The 18,559-nt window shown below is 40.6% G+C and overlaps 1 protein-coding gene and 1 long non-coding RNA gene across 2 annotated transcripts in view; one reads left to right on the top strand and one right to left on the bottom strand.

Annotated features, from left to right (window-relative positions):
- LOC123986319 overlaps nt 1-2,635 on the bottom strand; it is a 21,054-nt gene extending 18,419 nt beyond the window's left edge. The window contains exons 1-2 of the long non-coding RNA XR_006828844.1: nt 2,215-2,635; nt 1,058-1,181 (exon numbers count right to left, since the gene is read on the bottom strand). This is a non-coding gene — a long non-coding RNA (uncharacterized LOC123986319). The remainder of the gene's footprint in view (nt 1-1,057; nt 1,182-2,214) is intronic.
- The window catches only part of cwf19l2 (CWF19 like cell cycle control factor 2), a 26,573-nt gene extending 8,014 nt beyond the window's left edge, over nt 1-18,559 (top strand). Inside the window, exons 7-19 of the mRNA XM_046074516.1 lie at nt 1,080-1,195; nt 3,688-4,288; nt 4,522-4,762; nt 6,435-6,543; nt 8,155-8,256; nt 11,266-11,394; nt 12,857-12,994; nt 16,054-16,266; nt 17,002-17,118; nt 17,296-17,451; nt 17,545-17,625; nt 17,795-17,896; nt 18,242-18,559. Coding sequence (XP_045930472.1) covers nt 1,080-1,195; nt 3,688-4,288; nt 4,522-4,762; nt 6,435-6,543; nt 8,155-8,256; nt 11,266-11,394; nt 12,857-12,994; nt 16,054-16,266; nt 17,002-17,118; nt 17,296-17,451; nt 17,545-17,625; nt 17,795-17,896; nt 18,242-18,382 — 2,246 coding nt within the window. The 3' untranslated portion in view covers nt 18,383-18,559. The remainder of the gene's footprint in view (nt 1-1,079; nt 1,196-3,687; nt 4,289-4,521; nt 4,763-6,434; nt 6,544-8,154; nt 8,257-11,265; nt 11,395-12,856; nt 12,995-16,053; nt 16,267-17,001; nt 17,119-17,295; nt 17,452-17,544; nt 17,626-17,794; nt 17,897-18,241) is intronic.

Genomic DNA, 18,559 nt, shown 5'->3' with positions numbered 1-18,559 from the left:
TAACCATCGCCACATTCTCAAACACACTGAATCCGATACTCAGTGTTGACCTTGACCGGAGGTTATGGGCAGTACATTTGTCACATTTTATCTCTATGGGAAGTTGTATGAACAGTTGTTTTTGAAAGAGCATTTGTTCCCCATGATTTTAAGGACTCATTTTCACTTAATCTTTTCTCAGCCTTCTTTATCCTGACTTTTTTACTCAACTCTTGGTTTTTTCCTGGATCTGCCTTCCTCTGTTCCTCGGATTTCTTTTTTTTTTTAGCTTCTCACAACAAGCAAAATTAACCCATGTTATTTCCTAATACCTCCACTTTCTTAATAAACATTTTTTGCAACATGCCATTCTGGTTGTGTGATGTATACTTTAGTTTTCTTTAGCATAGTAGATTTCAAGTAGCTTCATCATTTATGCCAGTGGTCGGCAATAGGCGACCCGCGGGCCAAAACTGGCCCACCAGTAATAATATCTGGCCCGTGGTCAGTTTACTTTGATAGCGGCAAAAAATAAAAAAATGACAGCAAAAGTTACTGAAATAATCACTTCCTCTTAAGTGATTGTGCCTACAAAATAAAAAAATGCATGAAAAGCAGTACTTTGTGAGAGCTTTTACTATGAAAAGTTCTGAAGGAAATTTAAGAGTCTGTGGCTTAACACACTGGGAAATGAAAATAAGCTTCCATAAGTTGATGGGACCAAATGCCAGGAGGCACACATTAAAACACACATGTTAAACAATCTCTTCATAATCAATTTGTTGAAAAGGGAGAAAAATAAAACCAGTAGTAAGTGGGGTTTGAACACACAACCCTTCGAAGGGGCGTCATGTCCACTACTGACTGAGCTAACCAGAAACACATTAAATGATGCATTATAAATGATAAATTGACAATGTTCTGGCCCATCATCTACTGACTTATTTGCCGACCCCTGGTTTATGCTCTCGATTTTTTTATTTATTTCTAGAGTAAATGACAATGTTGTAGATATGACAGACTCACTGGAGGCCCAGAATTAATTAACTGGCAGTAGTAAGTGAGTAAGTCTTCTTACCCGTTTCTCTCCATTCTTGCAGGCCCCGTAGTGAATGATGGAGGTCTGAGCTGGCTGAGGAAGAACTACCAGAGGATGAAGGAGCAGGCAGAGAGGGAGCAGCGAAGCCTCAACGATGTGGTGGCTGAGAGATACGGAGTGAGAACTAATCGGCAAACATTTACACATTCGCATGCACAGTTTAGCAGCGACATGCGGTTACGTGAAAAAGGCCACCAAACAGCTGAGCATGTTGCATAATATTCAGTTTATTGTAACTGGAGATTTGTACATAAACACATTGGTTCCTAGTTACTCTGACTTACCTGTCACGGTAAACACACACTGAAGTCAAGGTTTTGCACGCACTGCGGGTAGGGATGCAAAGATTACAGATTTTGTTGGTACGATTATAGTCTGAGGAATAATCATGGTTTCAGGATTATCATGATTATTATTCATTAATTACTTTCACATCTCTAGTAATGACTTAAGTTGATTTTTAATATTTAATGACATTAACAATTATATTTGTATAATATGTAAGTATTATTAATATAAGAGGAATATTAACTTAATTTATCCCCAAGGGGAAATTGTTATTAAGGAGGGGAATAAACTGAACTGTCATTATCAACTCTCATCCATACATACAAGTTTTAGAGAAAATGATCTCTCAACTGTGTTATTAATAACTGAAATGCAGTTAATTGATAGTCCTGGAAGTGTATAAGTTCCTGATGTTACGTTAGTGTTTTTACACCTGGCAACATTTTCTCAACATAGACAAGAGGAGGCAACAAGATGTAGCATTAAATGTTCAGTGACTGAAGGTCTTAAGAGAACTACGTTCTTCCATAAAGGCCCTTTCAGAAAAGAAGCGATTTGCACTGCGTGGAAGCTGGGTTCAACTACTTTGACAGCGGTGTGCGCGCACTCCTCATGCGGTGCGCGTTGCTCGACACAGCAACAAACCTCTGTTGCGTGGCACAAGCCATTGAAAATAATGAGCCTCATAGCGCAGCAGTGCTGTTTTTGCGGGGGGTCAGAAAGGTTACACCTGCTTTGTTTGTTTATGTTGCACTGAAAGCCCGACTCACCGCTACGGCATTGATTGTAAGAGACAGGTTTATATTTAATTCCCTACAAACTTGCCTCATTATTTAACTCTGTATTACCTTTAATCGGGCGTGCAAAGCTGGGTGGTGATCCCGCAGTTGCAGCATCAAGTTTGATGTAGGTATTCGCTCCTTTAGCATCAACCTTTTAATGGCAAGTTTTTGAACAGATGATCCGTCATCTTCCGTGACGCCCTGGTCAGTCTTGGTGTACCCAAAATTCTCCCACACTGCCGACTTCTGCTGTTTGTTTGGTGAAAATAAAGCCTCACTCACAGTTTGGTCTCTCTGCTATAGTTTAGCCAGTGTACAGTAGTAGCCTCCATATCTCTGATAAACACAACACTTTAAGCTGGTGCACCGCTCGTGTAACTTTTTGTGCAAGTTGCAACAGTTTCTTTCCCTGCAACAGAAACACTGAGTGTAACGGAGCCTTTACGATTAATTAACTGTGACGTTTTAAAGTGCGGTTAATAGTGAAATCCGGTAATCGCTGCATCCATAACTGTGGGTTCATACACACACATACTCGCTCTCTACTGTGGGAGGAATGTGTGTCTAGATACCTTGTTTTATTATTAATCTATCTCTTTGCACACGGTGCCCGCTGTCACTTGTTGTCACTTTCAGCAGTGTTAGCATTTGTGCCTCCAGTTGACAGCATAGAAACTGTCACTGTCAGAACATTGTGTATATGTGTGCGCGCGCTTTCTTTTTACTTTGTCAGAACTCAGCCAGCTACAGCAGTACACAAAGATTGTGTTTTTTCTAGTAAAGCAGAAACATCTTAGATACTGTCATTGTACATTATACAATATAATCTTTGTATATGTACGTGAGTTTTTAAGGAGTTTCTTTGGTATTTGTGTAGCTCTACCTCTGGTTTTTGTATGTATCCGTCTTGTTCCAGTACGACATATTGTTAATGCTGGCAGTTGTAGTGAGGATTACCCATGAATAGCTGAGTAGATAGTGACATAGTCAGGACCCATCTTAACAGATACAGACGATTGATTTGTGTTGAAGGGATGTTAGCATTTAGTTTTTTTGTCTATGTTATTTCCACATTTTATTTTCACAATAGTTAATTTGTTATTGCTAGTTTTAGTTTTGCTACATTTGAAGACACATCATTTGGTTTGGTGAATTGGCTTTCAGGCTATTAAGGTAGCCAACAAAGCCAAAACTATGTGTGTCACAGTAGGGAGCGGAACCCGGGTCTCTTGCACCAAAGGCACGTGTCTTATCCACTGCAACATCACTACCTCTGAAACTATATCGTAAGCCTCTTTAGAGACCTCAGGAGGCAAGTGACCAGACCCTTTTGATTAATAAGTCATAGTAACCTGCAGGAAATCTACCTTCACTCTACAGACTGCTGCTGATCAGTTATTTGTTTTTTATCCTATGTTTTATATTCCATGCAGACTTTGTTGGACATTTTTCATCTCCAGATGGATTCTTTGGATCTGAACTGTGAAACTTTAAAATACTTGAACACTTTCTTATGTCTTGTTTTTTCTCCTTTTATAGTCAATGGAAGAATTTCAGCAAAGACTTGCAGACGCTGAGGAAGCTGTGTACGGGCAGAGGAGAGGAGGAGAAGGAGACAGACAAGGAAGAGGCGGGTGGAGGAAAGGAGAGAACGAGGCCAGAGAGGGATGGAGGAGAAAAGAGGAAGACAAGGTTGAGAGAGATCGGTGGAGAAGAAATGAAAGGGAAAGAGAATCGTCCCCGGACGGAGAAAGATACCATAGCGGAGAGGGGAGGAAGAGGGGAGGGTATCGAGGCAGAGGGGAAGAGAGAGGTCGAGACGGAGACAGGTTTAGAGAGAACGATAGGAATGGAGATAGAGAGAGGGACAGAGTTAGTGAAAGAGACACTAACAATGATAGAGACCGAGAGAGAGATAGAGGAAGAGACAAGGGCAGAGATAGGGACAGAGAGAGACAGAGGGATAGTGATAGACATAGAGAAAGAGATTGCCCCAGTGTTGCATCCTCCTCCTCCTCCTCATCATCATCATCATCATCATCATCATCAACGGGGCAAAATTGGAGTCACCGTTCTCCCTCTCTTGGGTCATTAAAAGGCCGCTTCCTCAAACCCTCAGAAGATGATGAATGTGGTGAAGGTGGGTCCATATCAAGGCCTTTTCTAATAGACGTCTGAGCTCTGGGATCTTATTTGGTCTAACTCATGTGGGTTTAACCTTGTGCTTTTTTTACTCTCTTAATTTCTGAAAAAGTATCTGCTCAAGTTCACAAATCAGGAAACAAAAACTATTTTTTTTAAATGGTTGACATAATCTAACATGCCAAGAGTCATGGGAGCCTTAAAATACTTTATAATTTCTTTCCTGCGCAGCCCCGCAGCGTCCTCCTCCTCCGCCACGTCCGTCCACGGGATTCCTGAAACCCAGCTCTGATGATGAAGACTCCGGTCCTCGTAATACCAACTTTCCGGCCTGGAAGAAGAACAGCAGTCCTGCCTGTGAATCTGACAGCTTGGAAAAACCACAGCAGGAGAAAGCGAGGGATCCTGTGAAAACTGCAGCTGCTCCTCAAGACGGTCTGCGTGGTGATAAAGTTGCCGCAACGACATCAAGGTTTCACGCTTTATTTTTAAAATTTTGTTGCCTTGAAAACATGGTTTGCTGCAAACTATCACACACACACACACAGCTGAAAATGCCCGTTGTATGTGTGTTTGGGTGGATATTATGAATGATTGAGTCCCATTAATGCCATTTCCCATTCCCGTTACTGTCCACTCACATGAAACAGGAAGTCACAATCATGACAGCACTACCTTTACATGTGCTAGTGACTTTTGAACCATTAATATCTGTATTTTGCTGTTGCATCTGTTTGAACAAGACAGCAGCTTAGACGGGTAAAATCACTCCACAGTCTCATTCTGAAAAATATTTGTTTTTCCATTTTCCTTAAAGTACAAATAAGGCATATTTAATCATGTGCTTTGGTCAGCCCGTGTAGTTATTGGGTTACAAGTTTGATTCAAAGTTGGGCCACACACACAACAAAAACTACTTGTGCTAATGGAGCTCACGTTACTGTAGTTAAATAACATTACCGATACTTTGTCACAGTAAACCCTTCCATAAAACATGGCTGGCCCTTCACATATGTATTTGATTAGTTTAAAGAGACCTGTTAGAAGAAACTGTTATCTGTTTTTGAAAATTAATCTTGATACTCCCAGAAAAAAACTCCCTATGCCTCTGAACTCTGAGTCTGTAATTCATAGGTAGTGTACTATGTCTTCCTTAATAGTTGTCTTTCTGTCCAAAGCACTATGTTTAGTAACAGACATTTAGACACACATAAGCTCTTAACTTCATAGTGCTGTTTTGTGTTATTGATGTCAACCATCAGTGAATGGATGAAGGTTTTTCCGTCATCACAGAGCATCAGTTATCAGCTCCCCCACACAGTATTTCAAATGTCTCTCTTATCTTATCAAGTCTCTCATCCTTCTCCTGCGTTTCATGTCGCCCTCGTCCATTTTTACCTATGTGGTTATGCATATCCCTACGCTAAATCTGCAACACACATGAATAGTCTCCCTGATTTTATGGGAACACTAAACTGCAACAGCACTAAGTGGCATAGAAACTGTTCAAAATGGTTGCATCATGAGTGTAAATGTTTTCCTACTTTCATGGCAGTCCAACATGTAGCACCACTGTAGGCCAGATGTTGGAGAATCACTGATTTGTAAAGCCTTCTTAGTTGTTCTGTGTTTTGCCTCATTAGGCAAAGTTGTTTGGGTAAATCAGCACGTAGAACCCCCTGCAGCATGAAATGAGTCTGCAGTGTGGCAGCAGAATGAAATGAGCCTATGAGAAGTGTAATAGCCTAGAACGATGCTTCCCAGGCTGCAGTTCAGATCCTCCCAGGCGAGGCTGTAATGATCTCAAATACATCATAACAGATCAGAACAGAGCTCGGAAGAAAACATCTAAATGGTTAAATTAAAAACTTCAAAAATAAGTTTCCCATTAGGACTATTATTAAGCTGGAATAATTAAGTCATTAAAATCCTATTATTCAGAATGTGAGTTATGCGGGAAATCTGGATGAAAAGAGATGGAGAAGCGCTGAACAAAAGGACACGTATGTTTGTGTATCTTGTTAAGGTTGTGAATTTGTTAAATCATAAATTGGTCACATACTGTGCTTGAAGTGAAGAAATCTTTCTTGAGTTTCTGCCTTTTTTGGTCTGCTCTTCAAACCCTCCTCTTCATGTTTACCTAGGAGTGAGAGTGAAAGTGAAGAAGAAGAAGAGGAGGGTCCACTGCTGTCAGAGGAGGAGATGAACAAACTGGGAGCCAAACTGGTGAAGGCAGAGATCATGGGCAACACGGTGAGTAGGTTATCATTATGTGGAAATTACCGTGTTGGGCTAAATAAATGACAACCCTAATTATAATACAACCCGCTATTTTCCAACACCTGTTTTAGGAAAAATAATTTTTTCAGAAACTATTTATTAGCCTAGTCGTGTTCTGAAAGCTTCTCTGAGATACGATTAGTCTAATGGTAAGATAGTCCTTGTCTCTGAAGCCTTTCTCTCATAAAAGTGAAACATGAATTACTTCCATTAGAGCAGCAAATAGATCCCACATTTTCATCAGTCATATAGTCGCTCTCCGGTTCTTGCAAGTCACTGGCTGTTTTCACTCATCAAGAGTTTATTTTAATGTTACACAAACTCTTGTAGGTCAGACTGGGCTTATAGGACTTACTATGTCTAAAAGACACCTTATAAACTACTTCGCTAGTTCAGCAACATTCAGGCTACAAATATTCCATAATGCAACACTCTTGATTAAATGTAACTTATGAACCAGTATTGGCTGGCCCTCTTCAAACGTAATAACCTGTAAACAATGTTGTCTGATATTTTGTCCGACACAATGTTGCCATATTAATCATACATTTATCACATATAAAACAAACATAAATTATTTATGCATAAATATAAGTACAACAATTAATATACCAAAGAATGAAAGAAATATTTCTCAATGTTAACAACTCCAAAAAATAAATAATAACTACAAGGGTTCATTGAGCTTTTACTCACTGTGGGATGATTCAAGTTTGTTCTGTTTGACGGTGGACTGTCATTTCATTTGCTTCAGCTTTATGGGGAAGTAGCAGCTGATTTGCTTTTCCACAACACATTTGCTTTGACTCTTTTCTTTGTGTAGATTTAACAGCACACCAGGGGATCCATGAATTTATAGCGTTCATTGATCTGTTCACTTAACTCCCCTTCTGTCACGTGTCGATGCTAAGCATGCTATTGGGATCTCTTACAGAGAGTGTTAAATTGCTGTTTGTTACACACACACACACTTTTACATGCACTGCACACATACACTCACACATATAATGCTAAGTGTTACCAACCTAACATCTACAATCTCCCTACACGACAAACCAATCAAACCGATATTCCCAAACCTCTTTGTGTGTGTGTGTGTGTGTGTGTGTGTGTGGATTGCATATAACAGTCATGCACTTGCCTTTTATGCCTTGTACATAAAGGTATTGATATCTGGCATGGCAGTATGGCTAAAGAGGTTCTTTCTTCTTTAGTGTTTCTGTTTTACAGTGTTCAGGCTCAAAGCCTTTTATCTGAATGCTGTGTATTAAAATGCAGCCTATAAAACATTCACATACTACTGTTTCTGTGCCTACATATACACTCATGTTATTTCTGTGATAATCCCATAACAACTGTTAATATTAGCCTTCCAATGCATCTGCCAGGCTGTACGTTTATAGGCTTTATATCGGTTTTGAAACAGGAAAAACAAATGTGGGGTAGAAGAAGGGGGTTCCCATCTTCATTCTTATATTTCACTTTGTAAATCGATTGTGTGTTACCAAAACTCTGTACACAGAAGTACTGTCTGATACTGCAGTTTTACCATTAAAGTTTTATTTAAAAATGTGTGTGTTTCAGGCCATGGTTGAGAAGCTGAAATCACAGCTGGACGCAGCACATAAAGCCAAAGACAGCTACGCTGCCCGAAAGAAGCTTCAAGAAACAGCTCAGTTAAAGCAGGTTTGTAAATACTATGTGTAACTCTTATGATTTATTGTCACAGTCATTGTCTAATTAATGTAACGAGGGTAGACAAAATATTAGAAACACCTCCCAGTATAAAGAAATACAGTGAGGATGCGGCACCAGCCTCCAAAAATCACCATGAATTCAACATTTATCTTAAAGTTGCAGTTGGTAACAATTGAACATACAGTGCAGAACCGCGTCTCTCTATGCTGCTCGTATAACTCAGCTCAGCCCTGCCCACCAAAGCCACAAGAAGGAAGCAGTTGCCCTTTGAAACCCCTTCCCTCGTAGGACTTGCTCTCCACAGCAAAAGTCTTGCCAAGACCCCAGTCCCTCTCGCTTCGCTTGGTCTTCTCAAAGACACCCCTGCGACGCTTCGCAGCCCAGGGCAGAGCGCTCCTGATTTCAAAGGCAACATGTAAGAGCGGGATGAGAGGCTAGTGTGTGAACTCGGGAATGGTGGATTCTTGCAAATGACATTAGGAGCAGTAGCAGGGGCCAGAGAAACCTGATTTTCTCATGTCTCACCTCTGTCAAGATATAGTGACAATTTAAGCAAAAAGGACTGTTGTGTTACACTGCATTAGTTTTGATTTGGTTTAGCAAATATTTTAATAGATAAAGGGACAAAATGAAGAGCAACCCACAGTTTCGTGCTCCAAAAAGTAAAAAATGATTGTCTTTTAAAAGAAGATGGAAGAAAAAAATGGGACTTTTTTTTTCTCCATGGAAATTGTTTTTCCACTTCATTTCTACTCCTCTCCTCTTTTTATCTGTCTCTTTGCTTTCTAAACACTTGCTATTTTTCCTTGTACTGAGATCCACACAGTGCTATTTCCCCCAACACACACACACACAAACGCACTGCAGATGTATAATTGCACAAATTCCCAGATACAGACACACCACCCTAAATTAGATACATATACACTCAGTCTTAAATCATGCCCAGATATAAACATATGCAAACACAGCGATAGATGGATACAGAGAGTCACACACAGCACTGAATCTGACACACACACACACACACACACGGAAACTTCCTGTGTCAGATTTGTCTGCTAGCTGCTTTTTCCCTCCTCTCCTATAGTCTAAATGCTAATCCAAACACTCAAAGGCTATATCTTTTCTAAACTTGACACACACACAGCATGTTATGGCAGCATCCATGTCTCTGACTGTGCAGGCAAGAAGAGTGCCTCACACACTCGTCTTCAGCTGAAGATAAATTCTCCGCTGTTACGTCTAAATGCTTTTAAAAGAAATTTGTTTGTTTGAAGTCTCTTTCCTGTTCCCTGCTTGGCTTTCACGTCTTGCTGTCTGTATGGAAACGGCTCCTGTTTGGCGTTTCAGCAGACCCTAATGGGAAACAAATGTCTTTCAGCGTGCCGACGACACTCTCCTACCGTTGGGGGTCACTCGGAGTGTGCCCCCCTGTGTTTATGTGTGCGAGAAAAGGAGAAAGAGAGAGACTGAGAGGGAGACAGAGAGATTATTTGTGCCATCCTGTCTGCGTTTGTAGTACAGGCAATTAACAGAGAGCAATGACAGTGCCCTGACACTTCAGCGCTGCTTTATCTCCCCTCTTTGGCATCGCTAATGTCGTTTCTGGCTACACACACACACAAATATGCACGAAGAAATGGTGGCCTATTTCCGACATGGTCAGACTCCAGACAACTTTATAAACACGTGGAAAGCAGGGTATGATTATTTATATAACCTGTATATTATCATTTGCGAGTTAAGCCAGATTCAGCCCCACTAAAGCTGTCCTGTCCAAATTAAAAGACTCGGGTGAAATCCTCAGTAAGGTTTCGCAGAAAATGTCATAATTCTTAGGTTTTAGTGCACTTATCAGCTGAGAGGTACTTCAGCCCTCTTAGAGATGGAGTGCTGTTGATTTGCACTCATTCGGGATCCTTCCAACCTGTCTTGTTATGGAAGACTTTTGGCTTGTCTTTGCTATTCAGTGTTTTGACTCTTGTTGCCTGTCTGTTTCATATTTACTGTTTTCACTGCATGTGGAGCCTCTCAGTGAAAACAGTGTCGACTGGAGCAGTGGAAATATACTCTTCTATCAATTTCTTGTGACTGTCTCCCATCCTCTCTGCTACTCCCACCTTGTTCTTGTTTCTTGGCCTTGCTTCTCTACCAGTCAGGTGGAACTTTTACAGGCTGTCTAATCAGACACCGGCTGCTGTTACATAAGGGTATAGCTTCTCATAGCAAGCAAACGTTTTGATCTTTGAAAAATACGGACCTGTTTCGGGCGCTAAATTGGCTCTGAAGCAGCAGCTTTATCAGAACATTCTACTACTGGAGTTTTTGAACTCCCCAAACTCAGTAACATTTAATCAAAGGTTCTCTAAGAAAAACATTTACAAGTGCTCTCTACAGCATTTCACAACACGTTGGTCTTCAACTTTTATTGAACTCGGTGATCATACACAGAAAATATAAGTATATTTTAAAAAAAGTAGTAATTGGAATGGATGTTTACCTCAAAATATTAAATCCTAGGTACAGATTAAACCCAGCCCTATCAAACCTAATGAGACTTATTTGGAATGAGCCAGATTAATTTATAAAAGATATTTTTATTCTGATGGAGCCCTGAAGGTAAAACTCAACTACTTCCTCTGTCCTCCTACTACCTGAAACACATCTGCTGCCTTGAATCCAAAACATTGTCAAATGCTTATTGTTAAATTTGACCTCCTTTCCTTTATTAATCAGTGATGCATGTGCCTCCAACATGACACTGAGGTTAGTTCAATTGGTAATATGTTACAAGACTAATTAAAACACTCTTCGTGTGTTGCATGTCAGTTGCACTGCAAATACTTGATTTAAACTTGTAGCTTTATGGCCCTCTGTGATGTAATGAATACATACAAATATTTAAACCTTTTAGGAGTACTGTCAGTCTTATGCATTGCTATACAAAGACACACAAAAGTGAAAATGATGTGTTTATTTGTAAAAAACAATTAGGTTGCAGGTCGATCCAGGGAAGACCAGGAGGTCCTGCTCTTCAGAACAGATCATTCAGGTCGGGCCTGGCCAGTCAACGCCCCCTCTGGACCTCAGGAGCCTCACGGAGGACGTCGGAAGAAGAAAGCGGTAAGAGAGAGAGGGATGCGGAGTGGGAACATAACAGCAAGGAGGAAAGTTTTGTACAAAGTGGATTTTAAAAAAAAAAAGAAAAGAAAATGTAGCGCTGCACATGGTAAAAACAAATCTTGAACTGCACTAGAAAGCCACCGCTTAAGGCAGCGGTTCCCAAATTTTTTTAGGCAACCCTTATACATCTTATTTATATTATGTATTTTATTTTTATTTTTTTTACTTATTTATTTATTTACTTTCTTCCGTTGAGCAGCAGAGCTGTGTGTGGAGGAGAAGACAGCCAATATGACTAAAGGTGCAATAAACATCAAAATATGATGATCTGTTTCTATGACCACAAGCAGCGCAGTGTCCGTGTTACACCAGTGAATATGCCCAAACACACTGCTACGAGGTTTCACTTAATGACACAAGAAGGTGACTGCTTAAACCAGTCGCTCTACCCTTACCCACTCACTGCACTTAAACCCAGCATGTTTCTGTCTTCTCTTACTTTTCACTGCTACTCTGCATTACGATGTAACGTTATATATTTATTGCTTTAAAAAGTGGCAGTAAAACGTTTTCTCATACTGTGATGATTAAACTTTGCAATCAGTCCACAGTTCACCAGCGTGCCGAACTGTGTGGAGGGAGGTGGGAGGTCTTTTCATGACAAAAAAAATATGTTTCAAATCATCCTCTCCTCTGTTTTCTCACAAATCGCACCCTGTTATGGCCTCATAAACAGATAACATGGACAAAAGATGATTTGTTAGTACAGCACGGGTGCCTCAGCCTGAGAGAGAGAGGGAGGGGAGAGAGAGGTAGAGGGAAAGAGGTGTTTGAGTAGCCATTTCATGTGAGCTAACTATTAATAATAATGTTTTTTTAATTTTAAATTAAATTTACAAAGGAAAGTTTTCAATTCAAGTTTTTATTTCATGAAAAATTCCACAAAAAAATTATTGTTGTATTTATTACATCACTACACCACCATTACATTTTTCCTGATGCGCACCCCCTAGAGGCAGCTCACACCAAGGGGTGCGCGCACCACACTTTGGGAATCGCTAGCTTAGGGCAAAGACGGAGAGGATCCTGCACACTGTCGCAGCAAGAAGACAGAGAGGTATTGAGAAAAGGGGGAGCAAATGAGCGATGCGTGTCCTGCTATTTGCTTCTTGTCAGAATGTGTAATGAGAGCAGGGACTCCACCCGACTCTTGAGTTGAAACGTGTGTAATGTAAACAAAGCTTTCCAGTCCATTCTGTTTACAGTTATTATAAATTCACAAAGTGGCTTAGTCTCCTTTACCGTCTGTCTCACCCTCTGTTTCTCTCATGGTCCGTCTCTGGCTGTCCATTTCTGTCAGTCAGAGTTCGTCTTTCCAGATTATCAGTCTGTCTTTTCCCGCTCACGCTCTCATCAAATTTTCTTCTTCTTCTTTCCCTCTCTTTTTCCCCTCTCTCTTCAGATTGAGACTCATGTTGACGGGGAGCGCGTGCGCTACTTCCAGGATGATGACAACGTGGGTCTGAAGGAGATGGTGAGGAGGGAGAAGATGAGCTCTGCTCAGGATCAGAATGCCCTCTACTCTCGCATGGCTGCCAAGGTAAGAAGACATTTGTTTAACTACAAACTTGCAACTGCTGGGCAGCGCTGAACATGACTTGGAAACGAGGCCGACAATTTAGGATGTTGATAATTATTTCCATAATTATACTAGGAATTCAAATACCTTGTAGAGTTTTGTTTAGATTCAGTGTTACTCACCAAATATGAAGTGTGTGTATCCTTGAGGTAGAGAGCAAACATGATGAATGCATTTCCTTCCTCATGAAACATTTGCAAACCAATTGATTAGATTTGGATAGATTTTTCAGCTGAAGTTTGAAACCTGCATTGTTTGCAGCCATGTTCACTAGAAAGAGTCTTCTTCTCTGTGTTTGTTGGAGCGTCTCTTAGTGAATTACTGCCACATATGGATCAGTGGATTAGCGTGAAACCATTGGCTGGACTGTGTATTAATTTAGATTGTTTTATTGTTTAAGCCTCAAAGCTTTAAGCACACTGGAGAACCATTTCTCTGGGCCTGGTAGGGCATCTGGATTGTCATAGAGCCGAGGGGGCTGTTTTCCCCTTTGTTTCTCATTGCTTTGCTTTCTCTGACTAGTCAAGTTGGACGACACCTCAAGGGATGTGTAATTTGCTGTGGACACAGCAGTTTAGTTGGGTTAAAAATAGTCAATGAGTGCAGGACAGAACAGTTTGTACCTGAAGTTGGCAAACTCAAGTAAGGCAGATCGAGTTGGTGTGCACTTTTACCAGTTGTTGCAGTCGCTCATAACTAAGATGGATACATTTAAAAAAAACAATCAGTCACTCTGTTTTTTAGTTATTTTGTAGTCACATCAGAACTGTTAACTCATACATTTTTTTATTAGGTAGTAATTAAATGAAGTGGGAAATGCAATAGAGGGAAGTAGATTTTTGGCATGTTAGTTTAACTGTACTAGTATAAGAACTCTACAGTGGTTATCCATTTATTTAGAATAATATTTGAAGTGATTGTATTCTGTCTGCAACATATTGAATGTTTTGGATTGAACCCGCTGTTTCAGAGCCACTGGCATAGGCAACACTGCAGCCAAGGGATAGACATTTTTATCAGTTTCCTTAATTGATTCCAAAATTAAACACAAGTTCTAACAAGCTCTGTAAATGTGTAAGGTCACTTGAAAGTGTGCATGATATTATTTTTGATTCTTGACTCATTTTTACTTGTACATGCATTTCTGTATACTTAAGTGCTGTTTTATTAGCAAAGAGCAATGGAAAACATATCAGGCAGCAGGCTTTTCATTCTTACCCAACAGACATCAGCGGCAGCAGATTAGATCAGCTGTAACTGAAAACCTTTAAATGAACAACGTGTGGACGGATGCTCTGCAGACGCACAGATAATGCTGTCCCACCAACACATACTGAAGGTTGCTTTGTCTGATCAATCACATTTGCTAAATGGATTATCCATCCCTGCTGCAGTTAAATGAAGGCAGACATAGTGAGGTGGAATGGGGATCCTACAATGTTCCACTGCTGACTGTATGAGTGTTTATCTGAAGGATCGGCTAGATTAACTCTGTCATTCTTCCCTCAGGAAGAGGGAAAGGATAGATGTTTAGCATTTGTTCTGTCAGATTGGTGCATTTGCTTCAGTGTCGTTATCCATTCCTCTCCACTACTACTCTTACATCTACTCGTCTCCCTCTGTGAATCTCTCTCCTCCACTGTGTGCTTGAAATAGACATACAGCAGCAGATGGGTACTGGCAGGTTGTGGTGCGTGTGTCAGTCTATCAGCAGTTTTTCAGACTGCACTTTTCCATGAGTGGAGACGCATTTTGCTTCTTCTCTTTTCTTCTTGTTTGCTTCTTCCTCTCTCTGTAGCTATGAATATGACAACAAGTAGTGTGGAAAAATCCTACTGACACTCACACAATCACTTGAATTAACTCTTATATTCATTACACAAGCATGTGTATAAAAAAACACACACACACGTTCTGCACCTACAACAAGTGACACTAAAAATACATCTACAGTTACCATGGCAGGGCTTCTATAAATACCAGTTTTATCCATTGGTCAGAGACAGAGTCTCTTATGTTAGCAGACCAGCATTGTCTGAAGACTAAATGTAGTGTGTTTTTAATAAAACATGAGCAGACTGCTAGACATATGTTAAACCCTTCCACTCTCCTGCTACATGCTGATTTTGTCATTTATTATTTAATTGCATCAAGAATGTGTCCATTTATCATTAGCGAAGACGTGCAAAGAAAAACAACATCAGCAGGTTAACAGCAATGATTTTTGATTTATTACTATTTAACTATATTACTATATTATTGCGTGCGCGTGTGTGTGTGTGTGTGTGTGTGTGTAAGAAAATAAAACTGCTTTTGGACAGTGAAGCATGTGGTGCAGCACTCTTCAGTAAAGTCGTTTGCAGACACTCACTCCTACACACACACACACACACACACACACACACACACACACACACACACACACACACACACACACACACATTCCCTCCCACACTGCCACTAAACTGATCCAATTTTCACACACTCACTCCTACACAGCGAGTCATGCACACACACTTCAGCTGCCTCTCGCTCTCTCGCTATGAACACAGATTTCAACCTGTTGCCCCGTCGCCATGGCGACAAGACTCAGACATAGAAAACGCCGGAGTCGATACTTGGCCTCCTGCTTCAAACTGTTAACACACAGAGACCAACTTGCATACAGGCCGGTTCAGGCACATCTCACACACACGCAGAATGTGGAATGTGGCGTGGAAACGGCACAGACGGTAATGTTGTGTCAGCACCTGCATATACCAATTGGTGAAGGTACCGGCCAGTTCCTAAGGACAGGCAATGTCTCTTCAATAGTTTTAGGATTTCCATGGCCACATACACCGTAAAAATAATTTACTACTACTATTTGTACTTTAGCATGTTCAAAAATGTGGCCAAGAATGATCACACTGCGTTTCTCTCTTCTTCCTCTGTATCTCCGTGTCTTCCCCCACTTCTCTTCCTCAATCTTGTCCCCATCGTCTCCTTCCCCGCCACTTCTATTCCACTTGACTCCCCAGATGATGGGGAAGACAGACGGCGACAACTACACGCTGGATGACATGTTTGTCTCGAGTGCAGCGCAGCGGGAGGGCGAGGGGAGGGAGGAGGAGAGGATGAGGAGCAGAGCCATTGGTGACAGTAGGAGGCTGGCGGCCTCCATGGAGAAATGCCACTACTGCTTCAGCAGCCAAGAGCTCCAGAAGCACCTCATAGTGGCAATAGGCAGCAAGGTAAGGCATCATGAGTGTAAGCTGCAAAACTTTGAGGGGAAATCGCTAGTCGCTTGACGGATTGATCAACAATTTAAAAGTAATTTATCAAGCAAAAATGAAAATCATTTACTGGTTCATGCTCTGATTTGATGATTTGCATGTTTCCTCCTGAAACAGGGCTGCAACAAAGATTATTATCATCTATTAATCAGTGGACTATGTTATCAATTAATTGACAAATTATTTGGTCTAATGTTGAACATAATTCCCAAAAGTGTTGTCTTTTAGTATCTTGTTCTGTTACACCAACAGTCCAAAACCCAAATTTTGAGTTTATCATCACAGAAGAATAAGGAAAACAGAAAATATCTATGTTTGAAGCTGGAACCAGAAAAAAAATACTTCTTATTTCTCTCTTAAAAACAATTAATTGATAATTGAAATTGTTGCATGTTAATTTTCTTCAAGTTGACAAGAGGGTTAATTGACTAATCATTGCAGCTCTAAATAGAAAAATGTAAGGTTTTGGACAGTTGGTCAGAAAAAAAACAAAGTATTAAAAATCTGTTCAATAATCAATGCATTTGAAAATGCTGTCTGTCTGTCTATCTTTCTGTCTTTGTGTCTTTCTGTCCGTCTTTCTGTCCGTCTTTCTTTCTGTCTTTCTGTTCGTCTTTCTTTCTTCCTTTCTTTCTTTCTTTCCATCTTTCTTTGTGTCTTTGTGTCTTTCTTTCTTTGGGATCTTGTGTCCAGGTGTATCTGAGCCTGCCTGCGGGAGTGTCAATGACAGAGGGCCACTGTCTCATCTGTCCTCTCCAACATCACTGCTCTGCCACTGGATTGGATGAGGATGTCTGGTCAGAAATGCAGGTTAGCCAATCAGTGCTCCCAAGTCTTATTAATCCAGGCTACAGTGACAACTTCCATGATTGTGGTTGTCTAGCAGTGGTAGATATATATTTGGATCCAAATGCTGTTTTTATTTTCACTGTTTACTTCAAACCAGAATGATTCAGATCATAACTGTGCCTGCTCTGCTGTCCTCAGCTGTTCCGGCGTACTTTGGTGCGTATGTTTGAGTCCCAGGAGCTGGACTGTGTGTTCATGGAAACACACATGAACCCACGCAGAAGACAACACATGGTCCTAGAGTGTATCCCTCTACCCCGAGAACTGGGAGATATGGCACCCATATACTTTAAGGTCCGTAAGGATAGGTTTGCGTTTAATGCATAAAAGAAAATGTGTGAATGTCCTCACAAGTGTGGTAATACAGCAGTTTCTTTGTGCCCTCAGAAAGCTATCATGGAGTGCGATGAGGAATGGGCCATGAATAAGAAGATTGTCGACCTCTCTTCAAAAGACATCCGCCAAGCTGTATGCACTTTTTTGTGTTTCTTAGCATTTCTTTGGTTTTTCCTTAACTTCTCTCTTGCCATATTTGTTTACTTCATACCCTTCTTTCTTTCATCTTTCCTCTCTCTCCTTTCTGTTTTTATTGTTATTTTCTCCTATCCTTGTTAATTGTTTGTTTAATGCCTCCCAGGTTCCTCGAGCTCTGCCCTACTTTGCTGTAGACTTTGGACTACAGGGAGGGTTTGCTCATGTCATTGAAAATGAGCAGAAGTTCCCCCATTACTTCGGCAAGGTCAGTATGTGCATCAGGGCTGTTATATTTGGTACATCATTATGTGTTCCTCTATTTTTTATTTTTAGCTAGTAGATGGCACCAATTGTAGAGGAACCAGTTGTTCCACTGTTGCAGCACCGGCATAGTCACAATATTCAACTGGGTTGGTAAAGATCCATTAATGATGTGAAAATTGGTGTACTTCCAAATGTTTGTAATTCTGTCTGCGCTGCTTCACATGAACACTGTAAGGGTTTGAGGTTGTTCTTTATTTGAGTCATGGTTTTTTTCTGCCATAAAAAATTTATTCCAGTTACTTTTACAGCAATATTTCAATATGATCGATCCCTCTGTCCCTTACAGGAAGTGGTTGGAGGCATGATGGACTTGGAGCCACGACGTTGGAGAAAGTTGATCAGAGAGAACTTTGACGATCAAAGGAAAAAAGTCCTGCAGTTTGCACAGTGGTGGAAACCGTACGACTGTACCAAGACTCAGGGCTAGCTAGTGAAGACACACATGTACAAACATGCTGTGTTTGTCAGTGCAGGAATCACGTTTGGTAAATATGGTGCAGACGTTGTGGCACCTACCAATTAAGAATTTGATGTAAAAAGTCATATTAGAAGTTATAATGTGTGACCATTTTATTTACATAAATAATAAAATTACTTTAAATCA

The sequence above is a fragment of the Micropterus dolomieu genome, linkage group LG17 (genome assembly GCF_021292245.1).
Source record: "Micropterus dolomieu isolate WLL.071019.BEF.003 ecotype Adirondacks linkage group LG17, ASM2129224v1, whole genome shotgun sequence".
Taxonomy (NCBI): Eukaryota; Metazoa; Chordata; class Actinopteri; order Centrarchiformes; family Centrarchidae; genus Micropterus; species Micropterus dolomieu.
Note: the sequence above shows the minus strand (reverse complement) of the source record. Positions and strands in the feature narration are given on the sequence as shown.